The 23,888-nt window shown below is 45.8% G+C and overlaps 1 protein-coding gene across 1 annotated transcript in view; it reads left to right on the forward strand.

The window, feature by feature from the left end:
• The first annotated feature begins 391 nt into the window (after window positions 1-391).
• Window positions 392-23,888, forward strand: part of LOC142360037 (E3 ubiquitin-protein ligase RBBP6-like) — a 32,980-nt gene continuing 9,483 nt past the window's right edge. The window contains exons 1-11 of the mRNA XM_075412334.1: window positions 392-406; window positions 563-627; window positions 1,282-1,406; window positions 8,233-8,252; window positions 12,671-12,715; window positions 14,509-14,597; window positions 14,715-14,811; window positions 16,005-16,144; window positions 17,054-17,226; window positions 17,976-18,079; window positions 19,618-19,675. Coding sequence (XP_075268449.1) covers window positions 392-406; window positions 563-627; window positions 1,282-1,406; window positions 8,233-8,252; window positions 12,671-12,715; window positions 14,509-14,597; window positions 14,715-14,811; window positions 16,005-16,144; window positions 17,054-17,226; window positions 17,976-18,079; window positions 19,618-19,675 — 931 coding nt within the window. The remainder of the gene's footprint in view (window positions 407-562; window positions 628-1,281; window positions 1,407-8,232; window positions 8,253-12,670; window positions 12,716-14,508; window positions 14,598-14,714; window positions 14,812-16,004; window positions 16,145-17,053; window positions 17,227-17,975; window positions 18,080-19,617; window positions 19,676-23,888) is intronic.

Below are 23,888 nucleotides of genomic sequence, written 5' to 3' on the forward strand. Positions count from 1 at the left end.
CCGGATCAAAAGCTCAGGGGTGTTTCCATTCAAACAATGGAGTCTGCTGGGAGCTCCAGTCTCCTGACTTCCAAACCCTGTGTCGTAAACAGTGACCAGCCACGATGTTTCTTTCTGCCACTCTCTAACGCAGTGTCTCTGGGCTTTTCCTTTGATTGGTTTTTAATCTCTGGTAGGTGTACAAGCTCAGTTCTATCCAACCTCTTGCAGACCTGCAGCCTGCCTGCCTTCTGCTGGGGGCCAAGCCAAAGGGGTGAAGTCTCGTGCTCGTACCAAGTCCGAAGCAAAGTTCAAGCACTGAGAAGTTCCCCAGTCAGCCCTGAGCCAGAGTGCAGCTACCTGAGCTGCGACGGGTGGAAGAGCCTGGAAAACAATTCATCGGCGCGAGGCGATGGAAGAAGGTGCGGTGAATGTGGCACTTGGGATGAAGTGACACGCTGGGGTTCGTGTCTGAGTTAGTACTGTACCTGCACACTGACTAAGGCCTTGGTGTCTCGAGTTTGGGTATGGACTCTTGCAGAGTACCAAGTTAATCTGTCTGTGAATAACCACGTTGTCTCAGGGTCGGCAGGGCCTGATAAACTCCATCCAGGAAGAAATCGACGGCGAGATGGCTTATCACAATAGGTTTTGTGTAAGGACTTCTGGAGCATCTCCCTTCCACGTTCAGTGGATCTGGGGCATAGCAAGGTTTTGGAAAAATCTGTGGAGGAGTACCGTTGCCGTTAGGCGTAGGAACAGATCTGTGGAACATGCCAGGCATAAGATTCCCCTGTTCATCTGTGTGCTCCTAAGACCAGAACTGTACCTTTCCATCCATTCTATTAATTTTAAGGGTCTGTTGGCATTTGCAATTCGCAGCCCTGCAGAGCGGGTAAGCTGGTCCATAGGTTGGCTTTCCAGGCAAATGCAGGTGTCTCCTTTCAGACTACAGACAAACCCCTCCTGGCGTAAGGGCGGTATGCTTGCTTTCTTTAGTGAAGATTCATAATGCAGTACCTGTCCTGGTCCCACTGAGACTTTAAGGGGACAGATAGCAAGGAGAGGTGGTTTCTGGTAGAGGGTGGGCTTTGGTGCATATCCAACAGCCAGGCTTGTTTGCCTCTGCTGCTGGAGTTTGGACTGTGGCTATGGCCGACTTCTGGAATGAATACATATAATCCGTATTCCGCCACAGGCTTATAAGCAAGGCTACCATGTGAAAACCTAGGCTTCCAAATCCCCATTAACAGGAGAAACAAACAGACACAAAGAGCAAAAACCTCTATCCCTTGGTTAAAGAGGAAATGCGGAGGGTTTCCGGACTCTGGCAGCCCAAAAGGCATTGAAAGATGTAAACCCAGCAGTCGTGGAAGCTCCCTCGTTAGCCCTGCCAGACTACAACAAGCCTTTTTTATTATATTTAGGTAATATGGCTCTCAGAGGTGTTAGGAGGAAGAGGGCGGGACTCCCCGCCCGTGTCACGGGGCCTTTTGTCACAATGTGCTGGGTCACATGAGGTGCGGGGGGGTGGTTGCCGTGTGCCATTGTGTGCACAGTGACGTGCTTGCGGCTGTCGGCCGGGAAACCCCTCACTGGAACCATGAGGCAGGGGTTCTGTTGGTGTCGTCGCCAGCGGTCGTGCCTGGCAGCACTGGGTGCACGAGAGGGAGCCAAGGCTGAGCCGGGGCCGCGGAGGCCTCTCCCCATCGTCCTCCCGCCCACCAGCAGACGCCATCGCGGAGCAGGCACCGCCTGGTCCCAGCCATGCCTGGCGTGCACTACAAGTTCTCTGCCAAACTGAACTTTGATACCATCAGCTTCCACGGCCTCCACATGTCCCTGCATGACCTCAAGCGCCAGATCATGGGCCGCGAGCAGCTGAAGGCATCCAACTGCGACCTGCAGATCACCGACGCCCAGAGCAAAGAAGGTGAGTGGGGCGGCGGGCACGGGGCCTCGGGGACCGCCCGGCTGGTGGAGTTGCAGACCACCGCATGGGGCTGCAGCCTGCGGGAGCCCCGCTCTGCTCTTTGCGGCTCAACTCAGCGTAGCATGAGTCAGCCTGGGGCTCGTCCCGCCAGCGTGCGGGGGATCAGGAGGGCCAGCGGCACCGGGGATACGTGGGGTGGGCAGCGGTAATGCCATTCAGCCACGACCGGTAGCTGTGACTTGTGTTGAGGCCTCACAGAGCTGTTTGTTTGGGGTTGCTGTTCTGACGACGGCCTTCGGATCCGTGCTTTAGAGCAGAGCTAGGCATGGAGGAATATGTGGTTGATGGGCGACATTTAGCGCTCACAGAAGCTTTGGTGTCCTGGAATTCTTCTAGGTAAAATGCTAAAAAGGTTCGGGAGGATATCTGTGGGGATAGTCAGGACCTGTTTTAAAAAGGGGGGGTGTGGGGGGGTGGCGTGCCCTCTTCCCTGCTTCCTATAGACGCGTGTTCTGTAAAGGCAGAATTCCCTTCCAAAAGCCTGTTCTCAGGAATGATGCATTTTAACTTGCCTCTATTAAATTTGATGTGAATTTCATGACCTGTCTTTTATAACAGATGTTTTCACATTATTGTGGAAGAACTGCAAACTCCGTGACTCAGGTTTCTGTAACATTCTGACTCAGAACACTTGGAGAATGTGCTGTTCTGCTTATCAGGCAAAATCAACAAACTGTAACACCAAAATGGGCGTCTGAACTGGCCTTAGATGAATAGTTTTAGGGAAGAACAGTGCTCTTGGCAGACTGTCTCTTGAAGTCAGCCGTTGCTGGAGTTCAGTGTTGCAGCACGCACTTGAGAGCTGTAGTAGTGCCACGATGTGATGTCTTCAGAAAACCTCGTGCTAACTCTGAGTGAAACCATTTGGCCTCACAGCTGCTGTCTTCAAGACTGCGCAAACTGAGCATTTCAGAGCAGACACTTCAGCAGCTTTTAAGGCTTGCCCTTCCCCGTGCCGTTTTGTTGATGTGCTAGTGTGGGGGATTTCTTTGGTTACGCCTCAGCGTGCAATTAATTCCTGGGCTGCCAGGCAGCATTGCTGTGTGGAGCCTTCCTAAAGGGTTTGGAGTTCCCCGTTTCCCTGGGTGAACTGAGGGTAAGCCGTGTGCCCATTCCAAAACCATGATGTTTCAGTGGAGCCCATGCAAGGTCTGTCTGGGAAGGAGCTGCTCGGGCTCTGTCCCCAGCAGGGCTGGGACCTCTCGGGGCTGTGCGGTCAGCGAGGTCAGTGTCCCTTGGCCAGGGGCTTAGGGCAGGTGTCTTTTAGTTCATTACCACGGGGTGTCCAGCTCGGCTTTCGCTTTCCCAGTCACATGCTGAAGTGGCAAGCGGAGCCAATAAGGCGTTAAGGCATCGGGCAGTCTGTATAATCAGATTAATGACTGAAAGTATGTTAGATTTTATTGACTCATCCTTTCAAAGCGATGCAGGTGCTCTTTTGGAGCACAGTACTGTATAATCATAATGCAAATGAAAGTTCCATGAAGCATCTGGCCTACTGCACTAGCTAATTCAAGCAAGGATGAGATACCAACTGTGGTTGGGATCCTCTTTTGGTGGAAGCTGAAAATGCAGAAATAGCAGTCCAGTCTATTAATCAGGATGTTTCGAGGCAGTGCCAGCGACACAGAGGACTGGTTTGTCACAAAGTGTGCAAGTGGTGCTGATTAGAACAGAGTTGAAAAATGAGATGAGGAGAAAGCATATTTTTAAGCAGCAGGGAGAAAATGTGTTCTTGGGAAGTACCCTGTTTTCTGGTCGAGGCAGTCTGGCATGTCAGCAGTCATTTTGATCTCTTACTCTGCAGATCGCTTCCCCAGTCACGTAATAGCTGGTGAGCAAGACATCCAAGCCTAATAAAGGCTTTTCTTTGTCGTTTCGCATGTAGGCTTGCCTTCTGATGACTTCTGCTGAGCTTCTGTCCTTTATCGGAGTGAAAATACTTCTCTAGACAGTGCTCAGAGAGATGCCTTTGCAATGCTGTCAGCATCAAAATGGTGGATTAAAGCAGGCCATAAAAGAAAGTAGGAACTTTTTTCAGTAACCTGTTTATACTGTATATATGACCCAAATTATTAAAACTAGCAGATTTTTAGAATTATAGGTGAATTGAAAAATGGAATTTTTAAGTGGTGCATTAAATGTGAAGCAGCATAAATTTCAGAGCGTGGCTTGAGTTGTTTGTACTTTTTTGCAGGAAGAAGGTTGTGGATACTAATGCAGTTATTAATTTAAGCTTTCTAAGTCATCATGAGGCAGCAGTCAAAGTAGCTGTTAACTTGTCTGCCTCCACTCGTTCCTTGAAATACTTCTTTCCTGACTGTTCTGTCTCTTCTGCTCCTGACTTTACTATAACATCCAAATCTTCCTTTGCTTTTGCAAGTTTGCTGAATTAATTGAATCCTTAGTTTTAATCTCAGGTCAGATTGAGAAAAGCCCAGTAGCCACTCACTGTCTGTCACTGGCAGTAAAACAAGTTTTGTGCTCAAAGGGAGTAGGAATCACCCATGTTGTTACCTCCAGCTTGCTGAGTATTTCTGTTGGAGCTCTGCTTGGACACGTGTGAAAAGTCGCCTTGTTGCGCAGGAGGTCACTGCTCACTTTGCAGAGGTTGAGGTGTGTGGTTAGGCCGAGGGACGCTACTTTGTAGGTCCTGGGAGTTGCCAAGTCTCTGCCAGGGGATGCTGCTGCCCTCGGGGAACAGGTTCCTGCTGGGAGATGCCAGTAGGCAGATTACAAGGAATGGCTGCTGACAGTGCTTTAAAATATTTAGTCATATCCAGCTATCCTCATATATTTAGTCTCTTTCTCAGAGAGGTGCTACCCTTTGTAGTCATCCGCAGAACAACCACCATCCTCAGTCCGGCACAGGCACAGCAAAGTCCTGTCTTTTTGTGGAGCCGCTGTTGCTTATCCTCCGTCTCTGGAATCTCAATCCAGTGGTTTGTGGTGTGGACCAAAAGGAGTGCTCTGTGTGACTCCGTTCAGCAGGTAGAAGCAGCTGCTTTGGGCTTTGAGAACTGCAGCTGGCACGATCTCCTGGCAGTGGTTTGTCTGGGCCCGACAGCTGTTTGAGCTCCTGCTCCATCACACAGCCCCAGGGCAGGCCTTTCTTGACAGTGGCTGTGTGGTGGTGAGATTTTCCTTTTGAGAAGAGCTCCAGCTGTTGGCTTCAGGCTAGCACTTCTGTAAAAGCTTCTGTTTTTGTCATTAGTAGTCCTTTCTCCTATGATTTGAAACTGCTCCAAAGTCCCGAGGAAGCTTGCTGTTCAGCTCCGTAGGGGGGAAGATCAGAAATTAGTTTTGTCTCAAAGATTTCCCAGTTTTCTGAAGAAGGATTCCATCATTTGGAAATAGAAGTAAAATTTTCATTTCGTTGTTGAAATACTGTCTTCTGATAGGTATGTTTTGGTCTGAGAGAGGTTCCTGCCTGTAGGAATAATATGCTGAAAAATGGAGTGTAAATTGTGAAATATTCCTGTTCTGTGTGTGATCACTGAGTAAAACCACCCTGACAGAGCTTGACTAGACATACATCATCTTTGGTTTTCAGAGTATCGTTCCGATTCGTCTGTCAAGGTAAGGGCTTTTGATATTGAAGACCGTCGGCAGATTACAGGGAATGGCTGCTGACAGTGCTTTAGAAGATTTAATCTTATCCAGCTTGTGTAAGAACAAGATAAACACTGTTCTCGTGGAGAGGCCTTTGCATTTTAAGCTTATTCAGTCGAAGTGTCACAGGTAGTGGTTTTTTTTGTTTGGGCTTTATATAAAAGGTCACAAGGCTTCCCTCCTCTGCAGAAGACTAGCGTGGTGAAAGCCAAGGCAAAACATGGAGAGCTTCAGGCACACTCTGTTTTCGAAAGGCTGTTAAAGCCTGTCTTTGCAAGTGATTTAGTTTGAGTGTCTCTGCTCTGCAAAAAGTGAATCGAAAGAATTCACATCCCTTTGGTTAATTCAAACTAGACGATTAGCTTAAGAGGGGAGAGACAGCTTTACTTTGAGCCAATTCTGCCTTCCTTGTGAAAGCAAGCTGAAAAAAGCCCCAACATTTCTGTGATTCAAATCCTAGCACTGCAGTTTCATTACTGTCCTGGTTTTAGCTTGGATAGAGTTAATCTTCCTCCCAGTAGCTGCTGTGCTTTGGATTTAGTAGGAGAACAGTGCTGACAATGCGGATGTTTTCAGTCATTGCTATGAAGTCAGGGACTTTTCCAGTCTCCCATGCTCAGCTGACAAGCAGGTGCGCAGGAGCTGGGAGGGAGCACAGCCAGCCCAAGCTGGGCAGCGGAAATATTCCATGCCAGGGATGGCACGCTCAATTTGTAAGGGTGGCTAGCAGGGAGGTAGGCATCCTTTTTCTTTAATTCGCTTTTCTATGAGTTGGCATCCTCTCCTGTCTGGGAGTTCGAACTTTTGCAGGAGTTTGGTCTTCAGCGGGAATTTTGCAAAATTCATGAAATCTGCAAGTTCCAGGTTCTGTGATCGCTGCTGGGGAACTGGCTGGGAATCGGTCATTAGGTGGTGGGAACATTGTATTGTATAGAGTTTGTTTTTCATATTCAGTAGCAGTAGTAGCTGTAGTATTTCCTTTGTTGTCTTATTAAACTGTCTTTATCTCAGCCCCTGAGTTTCCCCTTCTGTCCATTTCTGCTCCCCATCACACTGGGGGGGAAGGGGAGGGGTGAGTGAGCGGCTGTCGGGTCCTCGTTGCTGGCTGCTGCGTTAAACCCCAACAGTTTCCGTTGAAATGTGAAGCACTGCCCAGCTGATAAGTGTGGCTGTTGACGGATTAAGCTCGCAGAAGCAGAGTTGGCAGGCTCTCCTCTCTGTTCTGTCAGTCCTGAGCACTGGCAGCAGAAGGAAATCACTTTTAGTTAACACCTTGGAAGGCAATGGCACAGAGCTTCATGCTTTAGCCAAGCGCCTGTTTTGTTGCAGGGCAAGCCAGTCAGATGTTACAATCTGGTTTCTGCAGGGGAGACCTTATTTTTCTCCAAAGATCTACTGGTTTTGTAGCCTACCAGAAGCAAAAGCAACTGAATCTCAATCAGGAAAGAACTTCATGCATTAGCAGACTCTCTTTTTGTGACCTCTGAGACCCTTTTGCTGTTGGCATTGAAACTACTTTTAAAAAAAAGAAAAAGATTTTGCTGCTTGTGTTTGATGATCAAACCCAAAGATTACTTGAAATGTACTATTAGTGTGTTTGAGACAACAAAAGCGTGATGTTACATATAAAATGTTGCTTTCATAGCTGTAAAGGTATTCTCTGAAGTGCTATGTAATTACATACGAATATACATTCCTATGAATTCACAAAGGTTTTTTTTCTGAATCATGTTTTTTTCAGAATACACTGACGATAATGCCCTGATTCTGAAGAACTCATCAGTTATTGTCAGAAGAATCCCTGCCAGAGGACTCAGAGCTACCAGCAAAACACATGCTGCGTAGGTATCTGTAAAGCATTGCCTGCTCGGTTAGGGGTTTCAGGGTGTTAACTTGGTTTATGGACGTCAGTTTACAGAGGCGTTCAGGTTGTACCTCTCCTGCTAAAGCTGCTGTTAGGTTTTGGTGGAATGAGGTGGATTTTAACGTGTGTCCACCAAAGCAGACAGACATTTTTAGGCCTGCTGGACATGGGGTTCAAACTCCAACAATGGTAACTTTTAAGATGATGCTGTTGGGTTTGTTCTTGGGCTTGATTGTTCTGAGACCCAAGCTGTAGATCCCGTATCCTCTGTTTGGAGAGATTCCTTATTCTCTGTGTTTGCTTTTACTGCTTTTGTAGTAGAGAGAGAGAGGCATTTGCATTGTAGTGTAAACTTACCATCTGCTCCATCCTCCAAAGAGTCTGATTCTCAGTGTTTGACTAGTTCTTGCATTTGGGGGAGGGGGGTGGGATATGGCAAGTGTTCTTACACCCCAAATCTGGGTATTTTTGCACACGAGCCTATAGAGGAAAGACCAAGGCTTGCCAGCTGGTGACCCATGCAAACAAGAAGTTTAGAACTCTTAGAGTAATTTGTGATGAAGTAGACATGTGACTTAGGGGTTTTGTTTTAGTTGCACTACATGTCCCAAGAGAGACCAGTTTCTGGATACAAATACATTTCGACATTCACTAGACTATCAGAACACATTGTTTTGGTTTTCAGGTTCTGTAATCTGCTTTCACTGCTTTAAGCTGGGTACAAGTGCTTTATTTTAACTTCTGATCACCTTTATTTCTTCTTCCAGAAGTTGAACTGAGCCAGGGAGTGGAACATCAAAAGCAGTACGTAAAAAACCAATCTCACACTTTTTTTCTGTAAAACTGCACTTAATTCTAAACGGTGTAGCCTTGTGCTAATTTTCCACACATTGCCTTAAAATATGGTATATGCTGTAAATGCACTGTATTCGATTCAGCATAGTAAAAGCTGAGGAATGCCATCACTGGCACAGTTCTAATGTGAATATTGGTATTTGTGCCTACTGATGCACTGTATTTCATATTGAATATGCTGGAATACTTCCTGTATGATTTTGTGTTGCACAGATAATGCAGGATCGTTTTTAGATCACATAGGTTCGAGGTTTGCACAGCTGAGCGTGGTGCCATGTTCTACACCTGTCTGTCTGTAGCTGGTAAAATGAACGCTTGCATAGCTTGTTGTGTGCTTTTTGTTTCTTGCAAGAAGAATTGTTTGGAGTGTATTTTTTTCCATTTTCACGTTGTATCACTTAGCTTTTGTTTTTAAATACTTTTTTTTGCCTAATGTTTTTTGACAATGTTATCAAAAACCATGGAGAATCCATTATTGTTAAACCTGGTGTCCTGTTTCTTACTTCTACCTTGGGGGTTCAAACAAATACAAACCCCAACTTACCTGATACGTTTTGAGGCCAGTTCTTGCAGCTAAATGATTTCTTTTCACGTCCTTAAAAAGTGGGTATTTGTTCTTAAGCCTGTGTAATTGAAATGATATTGTTTGGGCCCCGCTGAGTACATCAATGTCTTTCATAGATTGGCGTGAATGTAAATGGGATTGTCACGTTCTGCATCTAATCTTTCCACTTTATCTGATGAAGCAGTTTAGTTTCACAGTTTGCCTGCAAATGAAAGCATATAAAGCAGAATGTACAAATTCTGGCAGCAGGTTAGAGCCTGGTGCTTTTGTGGGTAAGAGCCCTGTCCTTTTTCCTAACTTCTGCCTGCTGTCCGTTTTTGGGTGTGGGTGACTTCAGGGTTGGACGCTGCTTTAATTTCCCAAAGGTTCAGCCTTTCTTTAGTATGCCACCGCTTTGAAGATATATTTGGAAAAGGGGCAGCATTGCTCTTCAGGTTTCAAAGCACTGTCGTTCTGCTGCTGAAATAGAAACAAGTAACACAAGGAAATATCGAACTGGTAACGGTCTAGACCTTGATTTGCCATTTGGCTCGACGACTATGTGTAACTATGCATGTCAAAATAGCCCTTATAGTAAAAAACTTACTATGTGGTGATTTGTATTTTTCATCTTTATTTGAAGTATGACTGCTTTTTCTTCACTAGAATCATGTGAGGCATTACACTAACCCTGGATCACTGGATCTGATCACTTGATTAGCTGTTAGGATAATTTAAATCAGAAACTCATGAACTCTGGGTCTATGTTTTCTGAAGCATACAGCCTCTGATTTCCTTGCAATGGTATGCAATCAACTTCATATGGAAAACTTTTTGTATGTAGGTCTAAAAACACCAAGTCTAAACCTGACTTCTGCAATTCTACCACTGGTGGGTTCAAATTCCTTTTTGGACATCAGTGCCTCTCTATTGTGACTTTGAGTAAGTTGAACTGGCCCTCGTAGTTAATTTCATGCATTTACATAAACCACGTTTATGGTATCTGATATAATTCAGATGGGGTTTTATTTCTTGAAAACAGTATTTTTCTCTTTGTTTACTGCCATGCCTATAAAGACAAGTCCCAAGCTCATAAATAAAGTTCACATTCTTTTAGCCTCGCGTGTTCCCTGGCATGTCCGTATTACCTTTCGAAGGAGCATTTTCCCGTAAGCTAACAGAGACGTCTCAGAAAAAAACAACAAAAAAACAACCAAACAATCCTGGAGCGGGAGAGAAGACTTAGTGTGAGATAGAACTAATGAAAGGTAGTGAAGGACAAAGCAAAACCATGCCCTTCTTGTTCGCTCTGACTGTCCCTGATTTGGGTTGTCAAGCCAAGGTGCAAGCCGTGCGTCTCTCTTTACAAGTCCCCTCTCCCTCTTGCACTGTAAAAGCGCTGCAGCCTCAGGTGCTGCTAGTGCTGGAGACACAACTAGCTTTATTCTTAAAGTTAGCTCAGGTCTTAGTCTAAAGTGTGGGGTTTGGGGTTTTTGTTTGTTTGTTTGTTTTTAATACACATATTTCTCTACACATTTCCAAGGAGAACCTGCATCTTAGTGTGGTAGGAAGAAGTCACTGGACAGCTTGTCAATTACTGTAGAACAGTAAAGCAGCAAAATTAAAAGGAGTTACAATGTTTTTTAGAAGAGCATGCACAAGAACTTATACTTTGAACATTTCTTCCTTGTCTTGCTCTTCTGTTAGCTATCATTCTACACTTCCAAATGTGCGCTGCTGTCCCACTGTTACTACAGCCAGAGCGAGGAAGTGGATACTTTTTGATTTAGTGTTCCTATTTCAGACTGCGAGGATCTCGAGGTGGTATTTGTCCTCAGAGGCTGCAGAAATGCAGAGAGTCCTGGCCATTGTCTGAGCGCTTGTCAAGCACAACGGTGATCCTTCCTGGCTGAAGTTTGAGTGCAGTCAGGCTATCAGGTTTTAGGAAAGCACTGTAATCTAAATGTAGCCCTCCAGCAGTGAGGTTAGCCTTTTCCTCCTATTTTCTGTGCCCCTTCCCACTCGCTTTATGTCAGTTCCTTTTTAGCCTTCTGTTGGAAATGGGAGTTAATATATTGACTGTTGATTTTGGGTGTTTGGGTTTTTTTTCAAATTCTTCTGCAGTATTTTCTTAAGGTTGTATACAGCTTTCGCAGAGATGTTTTTTCTACTTGACTGATTGGAGGAACTGGCAGGAAATACTATAGTAGAAATTTCAAGGGAAAAAAGGCACAAGATTGTGGGATCATTGGAAGATGGCTGTTGGACAAACACAGTAAATAGTACCCAAGTTACCTATTTTCTGATTTTGAGAACTGTTTAGTAGAAAGGAGTGCTATTACCTCCTTTAAGAAATTAGACCATATCCTGCAGGCCACATAACAACTGCTTCCTGGCAAAAAACGCAAACTAGGTAATAGTTTATGAACAGCTGTGTTTCAATTACTGGTCAAGAGGAGACTGTTCAATGCTAGACTCCAACAGAGAGCTTTCCTAATTTCTTGTTTGCTTCTGAAAAACCACAGAATTATAATGGTTGTGCTTCTGTGAGAGAACATAGGCCTGTCTTTCCACATGTAAAAAGCAGTGTCATGTGGAGCGTGAAGCTTCAAAATACACGATCAGGCTTCCTTTTTAACAGAACTAGGTACAAAATGTTCTGAAGAGAAGGGAAGTCGAATCCTCTGGTCAGACTTGAGATGGAGAGACGGTCTCTTTTTGCCGTTCTGCATGTGATTTGAGTGTCTTTCTGGCATCGTTTTACCAGTGTAAGCTGTACTGCTGCTGGTGGCATAATGGAATTCAATATCCTGGAAAAACAACCAGATAAGTGTTACACTTGGAAAAACTGCACTTTGATGTTAGTTCTCAATAAACACCGCAGCCCTCAAGTGGCCTGAGGACTTCATTCCTGCAGCTGCTCCAGTAGGTATCTGGGAGAGAGGAGTGTGGTTGCAATGGAGAGAAAAATTCCAGGATTGTGCTCTGAATCCATGCTTTCATCATCATTAAAAACTGGTTTTGGTCTGACAGCAAGGAGAATAAGATTAAATTCTCACACTTTCCAAACCAATTTGGGCAGTATGGCCCGTGGTCTAATAAAATACAGGAAATCAGTTTTCTCAGTTTTTATAGGCTACTCTGTCATGGGAAACACATTTATTTCAACACTTCGAGCAGTTTGGTTTTTTCTAGACAAAGTGGTGGGTTACTTTTATGGCTAATGTTTCGGATTGGTGCTTTTATTGGGGTTTTGTGGGGTACGGTGAGTTTGGCATTTTTACACTTACTGGCAGGAGGGGCAGCGTTCATGTCTCAGGGCTGATATGCCTGGACTTTGTTTTGACAGGCAGCTACTGTGTGCTTAGAAGCCTAACCTTGTGCATTTATGAATGATGAGACATTAACCGATTCATTTAAAAACTACACTGAAAAAAAGTTTCCTGAAGTGACGCTTCCTTCTCAAATAAACTTAATTTTTTTAAAATCCCTTTTAGCTGAATATTGACAGCTGCCTTACTCCTTTGACTTTTAAGCAGTGTTGAGCATTTGGCAAGGGTCTCTCTCCAACATATTCTGGAGGAATGAGTAGATCTCAAGTGGCTTTGGTTGTTTTAGTTTCTTCTCCTTCATCACATCGGCACTCTCAGGCTGTCAAAGGTTTGGACTTTGTTTGGAACAAGTACAAATCACACCAAGTTGGAAATGCCTCTTTCAGTGACGCTCAGAGGATATAGTGCAGACTTTCAGACTACAGCAGAGGTTAACTATTGTTGTGTTTTGGTTGTAGAACTTCAAAATGTGTTTCATTTTTTGTGAACAGGTTGATGACTCTTCTGCATCTCTTCCTCTGGCCCAGCTTATTAAGGTACATATATATTCTTGTCAAATCCTTAAAAATCAAAAGAGTTTCCTTCATATTTTTAAATCTTATACTGTGATCTATAGCTGGATCACTGTTTCAATCTGAACACAACATTACTTTCATTTAGAATAGTTTAAAATATTTATTTGAATCTTAAAATATGAGTATCTTTTGACACTGTCCTTTAAAGAGAAGCTCCCACTTTGGGAAGGTAGAAGGTGAGCACCTTGTCAGACTCAACGTGATGTGGCAGTATTACTCATCTTCAAGCACAAAGAAGAAGAACCTCAGATGTCGTTTACCGTTTCTAACATTTTTCATTAATTTTGCATTGGAAACTACCACAATTCTCAGCGAAGAATTCAATTCCTGTAAGTTGTGGACATTTCAGTGGGGTTTGCAAGAACCAAAACAGAGGCGTTTCTGTAACATGGACAACAGCGCTGTCGCGAAACCTGTCTGTGGTTCTGTAAACTCCTGTGAAGTTTGGCTCTAAAATGTGAAACACTGCCCAAGTGGTGTACACATTTCAGCTTTCTGGAAAATGCAAATATTTCCAAAAAGTGCAAGAACATAAGATAAAGCAGCTCAAAACTGTTACGTACTCGACCTCTTCAGTGCAGACCGGCTTAGCATGGAGGCAGTGTGTTACAGTCAAAAGTTTTCTGGTTTATTATTACTGTGTATTAAAGGGCATACTTGAATTGTGGTCTATTCCTAGAAATATTTTGTGGGTTTTGGATATCTTCTGGAAACTCTTTGGGTTCCAACAAATTAGTCAGGTATCCATAAAGTTTTCTATAAGTGTTCATGGAAATGATTTCAAAGATGTTGGTCTGGATTATGTTACTGTTGAGAAAAAACTGTGTGTATGAAACAACCATTTAATACAACGCTGAAACGAGTGGGCACTTTTCTGAATGAACGCATATAAAACCAAACCCACGAGTGATTGATCTCAGTGATAGGTACTTGAAGGTCCAGACCATTTACAGTCGCTCCCTTAGAGCCTGCTTGTATCTGGAATAATGTGTAATAAAAAATTTGAACAAAGAGGACTTTAAAACAAATCAGCTGGCTTCACTGATTTGAAGATCTAGTTCTGCATAAGGCTCTATTACAACTTGTATATTAAAAGGGCACAATCAACTGGAAGAAAGTGCAGGTTTTTCTTACAGTAGTTCAAGAAGTTAGCAGGGGGGGAGCTTGGTCAAATTTCTACTGAAAAGAATCTTTTGTCTTGCTGAGTGACTTTAAAAAACTTGATTGCTTTTAATGCTTCTGTGTCTGAAGCTGAATTTCATCAAGCAGAAACAACTGCCCCGACTCTTCAGCTGGGTGTCCTTTCAATGCCATAAAATCGAAATAAGGATACTTGCATACGTCTTTCTCAGTGAAATGTGCAGTGGATGTCTTCTCCTTCAAATAGTCTGGGGCTTAAAAACCGGTTTAAAAACACTGAATACTACAGGTTTTTCTACGCACAGGTTCAGTCCACTCGGAATAGAATTGGATTGGTTACACAAGCCCTTCTGTAAGGCCCGAACAGAGCCTAAGGACTGGAGTGCCCAAGAATGCTCCTGTCAAGTAGATTGACAGGTACATAAAGACCATGCTGTGGCGTGAGGACTCCCCAGAACATCTCCAGGACAACTCTCTTTTGTAGAAGAAGCTGTCTTCATGTCCCCCAGCTAGCACTGTGCTGTTCTTTGCAGGACGGGATGAGTGATGTTGTCTTTGCTGTGTGGGCTGAAATGTGTTTCCAGTGTGTGTGCCAATAACTGTCTGCTCAACAGACTGCCAACCTGGCTGCAGCCAATGCTTCCGAAGAGGATAAAATAAAGGCCATGATGGTGCAGTCTTGCCAGGAGTATGATCCCATCAAGTAAGTGTTGAGAATGCCAAATCTTTTCTTTGGAGATTATGGAAAGGTTGTAGAGATGTTTGTTTTAGCAAGAGAGACATAGCATACCTTTTTCTTTTTTTCCCCAAAAATCTCCAGTTACATGAAAAGACCCATGGGTCCACCTCCATCATCGTTCCCTTGCCGTTACTACGGAAAACCAGGCCACTATAGAAGGAACTGCCCGACAAGTGGGGTAAGGTGGTGGGGGACTGTTGCAGTGGGAACGAGGACTCGATCAATATGATCCATAACAGTCACATTTATTAGCAGAGAATCTTTATTATATGGACAGCACTCGGTACAGCACTCAGTTATGACTGGTCACTATTCATAGAGTGTCTATTAATAGAACACCCGGATTATATAGGCAGAACTTGACTATGATTTGTTACTATTCATAGAACGTCTGTTTACCCGCAGCTGGCCTTGGGGCATCTGTTTATCCACAGCCGGCCTCTCGATGGCCTTGAGGCCTGTGCTGCTGCAGAGCGATCAAGTCCATATTCAGAGTGTCTGGGCTGCTCACAATATGTCCCTGTTCTTCCAGAAATCCCACAGGGGACCTCTGGTGTTGCTCAGGTTTTCATATTTTCACCTTGGCAGTCACAGGGCAAATGCACGAAGACTCCTGTTAAGAATTGTTTCTCTTGGGGTGAAGTACAGAGGTTCTAGGGCAGTGTTGCAAAGCTCCTCAAAATTCAAGGGAAACCTGGAATGATAAAAGCAAAATTTTCTTTCTTCTGGATCATAGACATTAAAGATGAGCACAGATCTTTCTTGGTTAATTTTCATGCCTATTTTTATCTATTTCACTATTACTGTAAATTTTTCTGGTTTGAGCTCTTTTTAATGACAGTTCATGGTTTCCAGTGTTCCGTATAAAACCAAGATGATTCTGTTGACCCCATCCACTGAATATTTGCGTGTTTTAATTACACAAGTCTCTGCTTGAGTTTTCATGCCACTGAACGTTAGTCACTGACTGTACACGCGTGAGGTGTGAATCCAGCCCTCGTATAGGGACGGAGAACAGAAGTTTCTCCGGTGACTGATTCAGGGCACGGAATTGAGCTCTGGCTCTGAGCTGCGCTTTGGAGGAGGAGCGGGTTTGTGTCTCTCCCCTGCGTGGATGGTGAGCTCAGGGATATTTCACGCTTAAGGAACCTGAAGTTAAGCCAAAGAATGTCGACTGAGTGCAAACCACTGCTCAAGCCTTCGGAACATCCTGGCTATATTCATTTAGGAAAAGAAGTATTTTAGCTGAGCAACCCCTATGCTAGGTGAAAGGAGAGGATTACAGGCTTTTGCTGCTTCAAATCAACATTGAAAGGTCATTTGAAGTGTGGGCCTTAAGATGAGATATGTCTGCATTTCTTTTCTGAACAGGACAAAAAATTTGTGCCTGCTCCCAGAATGAGAAGGAGCACAGGAATTCCAAGGAGTTTCCTGATTGAGCTGAAAGATCCCAACACAAAGGGCGCGATGCTGACAAAGACGGGAAAATACGCAATACCAATTATTAATGCGTACGTATGGCCTTAAGTGGACTGACCAAAAGGAGAAAAACCACGCGTAAATGTCTGAGTGGTAATGCAACCATGTTGGCCGGCATCTGTGATTACGAGGGAGGAAGCGTTGTCGTCGTATCTTCACCTTAAAATCTGTGATATTTTCTAGTATTAAAATCGCGGGATCCTGCCCCTGGAACTTGGGTCAGCTTATGGCATTTCTGTATTTCTGCAAAACATTTCAGTAGTGTTGACAGTGGGAGTCGTTCTCTTGGAAAGCTCATTTTGCTTCTGGTTTACGTTTCAAAGGCTTCTTGCAAAATTTAACAAGTGGCTGTTGCACTGAGGTTTCCGCCCCCTCTGACTTTGAGCAAATCCCACATGTGAAAGAGACAAAAGTTCTCCTCTTGCTCTAAACTAAGAAAATACTACTACTGTGTGCTGACAGGAGTGGCTGTTTTAAAAAGCACTTGGTAGCACTTCTGCTTTTCTGTCGTGGATCTCCTCGGGTAGAAGCTGTAACACAGACTTCCTTTGTTTATAAAATGTAATTACTCGGAGACTAACTTTATTGTGAGCCTGCATTTACTCTTACCCCCTGGCAAAAGAGAGGTGGGATTCATTTCACCTGCTCTCTAGCTGTCAAAAAATCATTTTTCTTGTCTGAGCTAATTTCTTAGTGGATCCAACAAATGGGAGAGTTCTGCAGAAGGAAAATTGTTCCCCCTCCCCCTTCTAGTCTTGTGGCTATAGAAAAGTAGTTGAAACTGAATGCCTACATTTCAGAAGGCTGATGTGGAGTGAGAAGAATTCCATCTATTACCTTCCTTTGATAAAATCCACAGCTTGGAGAAGTTTTCCTTTACCCGCCTTTAACATTTTTCTGTTTCCTTGCCCCCCGCCCCCCGCCCCCCCCCCTTCCCACAGGGAAGCTTACGCCAGAGGCAAGAAGGAGAAGCCTCCCTTTGTGCCAGAGGAGCTGCCCTCCTCCTCCTCCTCCTCCGATGCCCTTCCGGATGAGCTGCTGTGCCTCATCTGCAAAGACGCAATGACTGATGCAGCCGTTACTCCCTGCTGCGGCAGCAGTTACTGTGACGAGTGTGAGTGTTACTGCCTTGTTTGTTAGCTCAGTACATCGCGTCTGATCTTCTGAAGCGGAAAGAGGAGATAACAAAACTACTTGGTTACCCGTTCTGTTTGATACTTAGGGATACCCTGAGTCGGGAAGGACTCTTCTTGTACAAAGGGGGAAAAAAGACAGAAAGCTTCTTCCCCTTTTCACCTGTCCAGTTGAATCCTCTTCACGCGCGGAGGGACGGCTATGAGAAGAGTGCACACCTGTGCAGGTGCTGACAGCGTTAGATATACAATGCATTTAATCTGTCCGCAGCCCTTTCTCTCGTAGAACGTTACATAGCCAGCTCCGGTGACTTTCTGCAGCCTGCAGCAAACGGATCACTGGGCATTTAATGACCATTCTGCTCCACGGGAAAGCTAGCTAAACCCTTCAGAATGCAAAGCTCCTCATGGTCTTTTGAGATGTGTTTTCTTCATTAACCTTGAGGAGGGTAACTTCTCACTGTACGAGACAAGGGAAAACAGACCAGTCAAAACATCAAGGCACAGCCTGCTCTGCATCTTCAGATGTGACAACAGTGAAATACCAAAACTGTACAGTTCTTTGCTGCGTACTAGAAATCTTCTGCACTCTGGAACCTTTATAGCTTCATGCTCTGAACTGAAGACCATAGTAACTCATTAACTGTATGGTGTTTTTACAGCTGATTAGAACCCCCAGCATTTCCTTAGCTTTGCTAAAAACTGTTTGGATGATTCTAATTTTTCACAGGTATTAGAACAGCATTGCTGGCATCTGAGGAACATACCTGCCCAGCGTGTCACCAGGCAGGCGTTTCTCCTGATGATTTAGCTGCCAACGAGTTCCTACGCCAGGTAACATGATGACTTTTAAATAAACTGTTTGTAAGCAAAGCCTGTCTGCAAAAAGCTGAAAGGGAAGAAAACATTAATTGACAGCTCCTTCAGCAAGGCTAAATTGAATAAAGCTAAATGTTCTTTTCAAATGCATCGTTTGTTGTTACAGCAGCTTACAACTCTTCAGAGATGCTCTGGCAAATTGAGGTCAGGCTTTTGGTTAACAGGATTGCCTCCCTTTCAACTCGGTATTAACACTGAAGTACTGAAATGCAGACACTCGCGGTTACCAGCGATTAACATCACTGTTTAGTGGGATGCGTTCCTCTATCTGTCTGTTGATGTATTTTAGGATTGATAGCATTTACAGGAATACACAAGGAATTTTACTCTCTGGAGGCTTTTGTGCGTCTATGGACTCAAATTTTCTGTTACCTTTTTGTAAATGTTCTTCTGCCTCCAGGCTGTCAACAACTTCAAAACCGGAGCTGGCTACACCACAAGGTTCCCTCAGAAGATTCAGCAGCAACAGCAGCAGCCACCACCACTCCTGCCTGTCGCACCTCCTGGACCCTTTCAGTAAGTAAATCTGTAGATCAACCTAAACAGAAAAGACACCAAAACGCTGCAGTTAGAGTCTTCTTCTTGAGCTCCCCCGCTGGCAGTTTGTGTGTCACTAGTGCCAGTCCAAATAATTGTGGGAGTTCTGGCTGCCGCTTCTGCTCGGAGAGAGGACACTTTGAGATGCTGGACGTGTGCCTCATGCAAGAATTTTCTTAGCAGTGTTGCTTGTGTGGTGCCCTTCTCAGTCCTTCAGTGCAGGTTTACCCTGAAGGAGGAACTTTTTCCACCTGATGCCTGGAATGCAAATAGCCGCTCTGTCCAAAGCCTGTCAGGCTCCTCTGTGCCATTGAACGCAAAGGATCGCAATTCAAAAGAAGCTCTGAGGCAGCCCCTGAACTAGCACACAAACCTTTCCTCGGAAAGCTGCTGTTATCGCATCTTCCAAAACGGAGATGCAGCGTGGGGGCTTTACATATTCTAATGCTTTCATGCGCAACTGGCTTAAGAAAATATCTGGTGTAGATTTTTTTTTTTTTCAGTTTACAGTAGTCAGGCTTTTCACACCTTGGACTTTATATTTCAAGTAGCTCTTCAAAACCCTGTGTGAATCATAAAAATTTGGTTGTTTGTTTGTTTTTTTTGTAGTGCTGCCAATACCGCTGTATCTTCTCCTGCTCTGGTGACTGCCACCAAACGTTCTGAATCTTCTTCTCTGTCAGTGAGCCGTTTGTTGGAAGAGGAGGTAAGTTGATTTCAAGAGATGCAAGGATTCCTCTATTGTAGTGGAGCTTATTTTCCACCCCTTTGCATTTTTTCACAAGGGCTATCAGGTTGCTGTCCTAAGACAAGCAGCATTACCGAGTCTCCTGGGCCCCCAAAGGCAATTAATCCCCACCACTGGTAAGTCAGTATTACTTTAGAATTTCTTTTATCAATGATCTTCAGGTAAAGTGAATGGGATTTTGTTCTGTTTCCTCTCCCCGCTCCCAAAGGTCATCCCACGAGAGCCGGTACAATTCACCCAGCAGGCGCCAGACCAGGCCGGGAACTGTGAGTATGGACAGAAATTCAGTGTATTACTACTTGTAACCTGTGAAATGAGGCTGTAACACGTAACTGATGCAACAGCAGATTTATAGTGACAGAAGTGTGCACAGATAGTTGTGGAGAATACAGATGGTAATTAATTTTTAAATGGCTTAACTGGAATTGGCTTTAACAAAGGGGATCTGTGCTTGCAGTAAGATTATTTCAAGGAAATCTTTTTGAGGATCTCTTGAATTGGTGAAGGACTTTGACAGGAGGCGTGATGCTAATGAGCATACGCAGAATAATGGGAAATGATTCTTTAAAAAATCAGAACAGAAAAACTTGTGAAGAAAAAACTCAGGGTAGCTGACGTTTTCTACCCCCAAAAATCGCTGGGGCAGGAGTCTGGCTAGCTCTCTGCTGGCGATGCTGTCAGTCTCTTTCCGAGAGCAGTGGCACTGAGTCCTGCTACGAGAGGCCGAGTTGAGAAGCTTTTTGATACGACTCTTGTTGAAATGCGGTCACTGTCCCTGGGTAGAGCTAGCGGTGTGTGCAGCATTTTGCTAGGACAGCTGGCTGGAAGTGTTGGTTAAGTAGTCCTGTCTGTAGGAGCGCAGTGCAAATATTTTACATCCCGCACAGACTGCCAAAGAAGTAGTGAAGTTCAGCAGACTGAGCTGGCATTTTAAAATGGAGCTTTACTGACTTCAGGCTAAATGCTGTTTTCCTGATGTTTGATACTGCACTGTAGCCATTCAGAGTTGCTCTTTCTGCATCTCACTGCAACAAAAATGATTTGCACTGCAAGTAGTGATGGAGTCGTTAAAAATGTGCGTGCTAACGTACCAGTAAGGCCAGTATACACCACCTTGAATCAATCAGTGGCTGTGGTAGTTCATGCGCCAGAGGGGAGTGGAAAAGACTGACCCTTCCTGCATGTTTTCACACTAACAAGCAGCAGCTGTTCTGTCTGGTGAGCAGAACCTTTCCCACGTCATCAGGTTCTGCAATTTGCAGTAGCATTATGTCGGCAGCTGCGTGAATCTTTGACGTGAGCATATAGACAGGAAAAATAAACCCTAACCGAATTTGGGAGGAAAAAAACTGTCGAGAGTGACTGTTTTGAATGAACTTCTATTTTTTTTTTCTTTTTTTTTAAGGTCCAAGTCTCCGTATAATACTTCACCTTGCTGCAGAAGATCACATACCTACTCCAAGTCGAGATCTGCCCGCTCGTGCTCCTCCTCTCGATCATTAAGGCGTTCCCACTCTCGTTCCCGCTCACCATCGCCACCGTATCCAAGAAGAGGCAAAGGGAAGAGTCTAAAGCATCGCTCTCGGTCAAGGTCACACAGGTCTCAACATTCAAGGTCACGCTCACGCCCATGCAGAGGACAGCTTTCACAGTCAAGGTCTCCAGGGTTTAGAGGCCAGTCTCCCGCCAAATGGACTGCAGCTCAAAGGGGAGGAGAGAGGGAGCGTTTTAACAGAGGCACAGAAGGTCCATCCTGCGATCTGAAGGCTTACTGTGGCACTGAAAGCAGTACTGTTATTTCCAGTTTGACTGACTTTAGAATGGCTTTACTCTTAGTAATGGAATGACTTCAGATGGTGATAGCAAGTAACTTATTTCTTTTGCCTTTAATAAAAATATTAAGACATGATTTCAAATAATAAACAACATACAACAGAAAGAAACTTGATTTGATATGTTTTTAATTAGATGTGTTGCATATTACAAGCCATGTCAGGTCACTGGTAATCAGCCTTGACTTTGCTGTTCAAAAACAACAGGGCTAAACTTGATCAGTTCCCTGAAATCATTAATTAAAATAATAAAAGTCCCTGGAAAAAAAAATAGCAAAGAGTCATTCACAGCTCCAACAGATACCGGAGCAGGCCATCTGCACAGATTCAGTACAGCTGTATTTTTCAGCCCTTTGGTGACATTTGTATTGCATATGCACACCCCCAGCTCGTCCAGAACATCACACCCGCAGGCAGAGTCAGGAGAGAGAAAACGTCCTTTTACTGTGGACACCGAGCGTGGGAGCCTGGCAGTCACAGGGGCTCCTCCAGGAGCAGGAAATCAGCACCTGCAGCGACACGGTCAGAAAGCACGGATCAACGCGCAGAGGCAGCAGCAGCCGCGGCTCGGTTCCCCTGTCTCTGGGAACACAGTGCACAGGGAGCTGTCGACAGCCCAGCAGAGCTGCTGCCAGCAGTGGCTGCGCGGTGGCTCTGGCGCCTTGTCCCCACGGGCGATGCCCTCGCAGAGCTGTGCGTGCGCAGAGAGGCCCCGTGCCCCTGTTCCAGGCAGCGGGGCTCCGTCGGGAGCCCCCGGGAGCTGCCATAGGGTCCTTCCCAAACCCTGCGCAGCACCAGCCCGAGCTGCACTGCCTCAGAGCAGCGCTCAGAGCTGGGAAAGACGGGCAAATGAGCCCGGCACACACCTGGGCTTCTGCACTCGCTGGACCCTCCTGCTTTTTTCCACTCCCCGTCTTTTTCTCTCTTGCTTATTTTCTTCTCTTGCTGGCATTCCCTCTCCTCTGCCCACACCTCTTTTCTCTTTCTTTTTCTTCAGTGTTCATGTTCCTGGGGGGAGCCTGCAAACCTTTCCATCCCACAGTGGGATTAGATAGGGGAAACCAGGACCCACTGGAATCAGTTCTGCATTTCACCAGAGCTGACTCCTTTTACCTGCTTTCGTCCAAAGGCTCTTTGGTCCTTCCGCGCATACCGGGGAGTCGAGCGGTGTCCCTGGGCTGGCAGGAGGCGAAGTGACAGGTGCCTACACCAGAAATGGCGGCGTCAGCAGGTGGCAAGAGGCGCCCGGGAGTCGTCAGTGACCGTTTGGCAAATAGGCTTTGCTTGGGAAATAGGTCTTGCTGTAGAAAATTTGGAGGTATTTCTTTTGATTAAGCACACGCCTAACACATTTGAGGAACAACCTTTCCAGTTTCACCTACAATGTATCACCCCAAAGAAAAAAAAACACCAAACCCACAGAAACCCAGCAGGGATGGAACTCACAGCAGCCACTTGGACTCATCAGGAACCGCCCTCCCACACCAGACACATTGTCCCAGTGGTGGTGGAGCTGCCGTACCTCTGCCGTTTCCGATCCCACCACCGCTGTGGATGTGCCCATGGGCGCGGGCGACTGCTCAGCTGGGGGACCAGACAGGTCAGCCACCTCCTCCCCAAAGATTTCTCCGCAGTTCTAGGTCATAAACTCCACCAGTGTCTTCACCTGCACACAGCAAAGCCTTGCTCTCAGCGCAGGGGCAGGCAGGCAGCCTCTCCCACTCCTGACACTTGCTTCCACGCAGCAGGCTGTCGCTGTGGGGCTGCTCTTCCAGGCAGCCACCCCACCAGCGTCTGCTGGAGAGAGGGGGCAGCCAGGGACCTCTCCACAGTCCAGCTCTGATCACCATCCGGCTGCAGCCGTCCCGCTTCAAGAGAGCGTACCTTCTCCGTCACCTCCAGCATGGCCTCCAGCGGCAGCAGCTCCTCGTTGGGTGGGCTCAGCAGGTTTGGCCCAACGCGGATGGCCAGGCTGATGAAGCTCATCCTGCTGCTGGCTGCGTGCTGGCCGATGTGCTGGAGGAGGGACAGCAGCCGCTTCAGGAGGACAAGATTTGCTGCAGGCAATCTGCTGGCCACCCTGAGGGAACAGGAACACCACGATGACAAAGCAGCTGTTGCCCCAGCCCTCCTCCAAGCTTGCCAGAGGCAGCTGGGAGCCAGTGGCTGTGTTGCGCAGCTCTCCAGGGGCTCTCACAGAATCACAGAATCACAGAATGGTAGGGGTTGGAAGGGACCTCTGTGGGTCACCCAGCCCAACCCCCTGCCCAAGCAGGGTCACCCATAGCAGGCTGCACAGCACCGCGTCCAGGCGGGGCTGGAATATCTCCAGAGAAGGAGACTCCACAACCTCCCTGGGCAGCCTGGGCCAGGGCTCCGTCACCCTCAGAGGGAAGAAGTTCTTCCTCACCACGCAGTGCACAGGAACACAGCGCAGAAATCAGGAACATGAAATAAAACGAGGAGCTGGCATGTGACTGCTAGTGACATGTGCTGTGACAGTTAACGAGTGCGTCCCGTGTGACACAATTCCTTCAGAGGATGATGTCGGAGTAACACAGAGGTGTTTTTCTCCCCTCTCCCTGTTCCAGGTTTCCTCCAGTAATCGCCAGTCTGATGCGACTCATCCGACGGAAGCTTGCCAGCA

The sequence above is a fragment of the Opisthocomus hoazin genome, unplaced genomic scaffold (assembly GCF_030867145.1).
Source record: "Opisthocomus hoazin isolate bOpiHoa1 unplaced genomic scaffold, bOpiHoa1.hap1 HAP1_SCAFFOLD_56, whole genome shotgun sequence".
Classification (NCBI taxonomy): Eukaryota; Metazoa; Chordata; class Aves; order Opisthocomiformes; family Opisthocomidae; genus Opisthocomus; species Opisthocomus hoazin.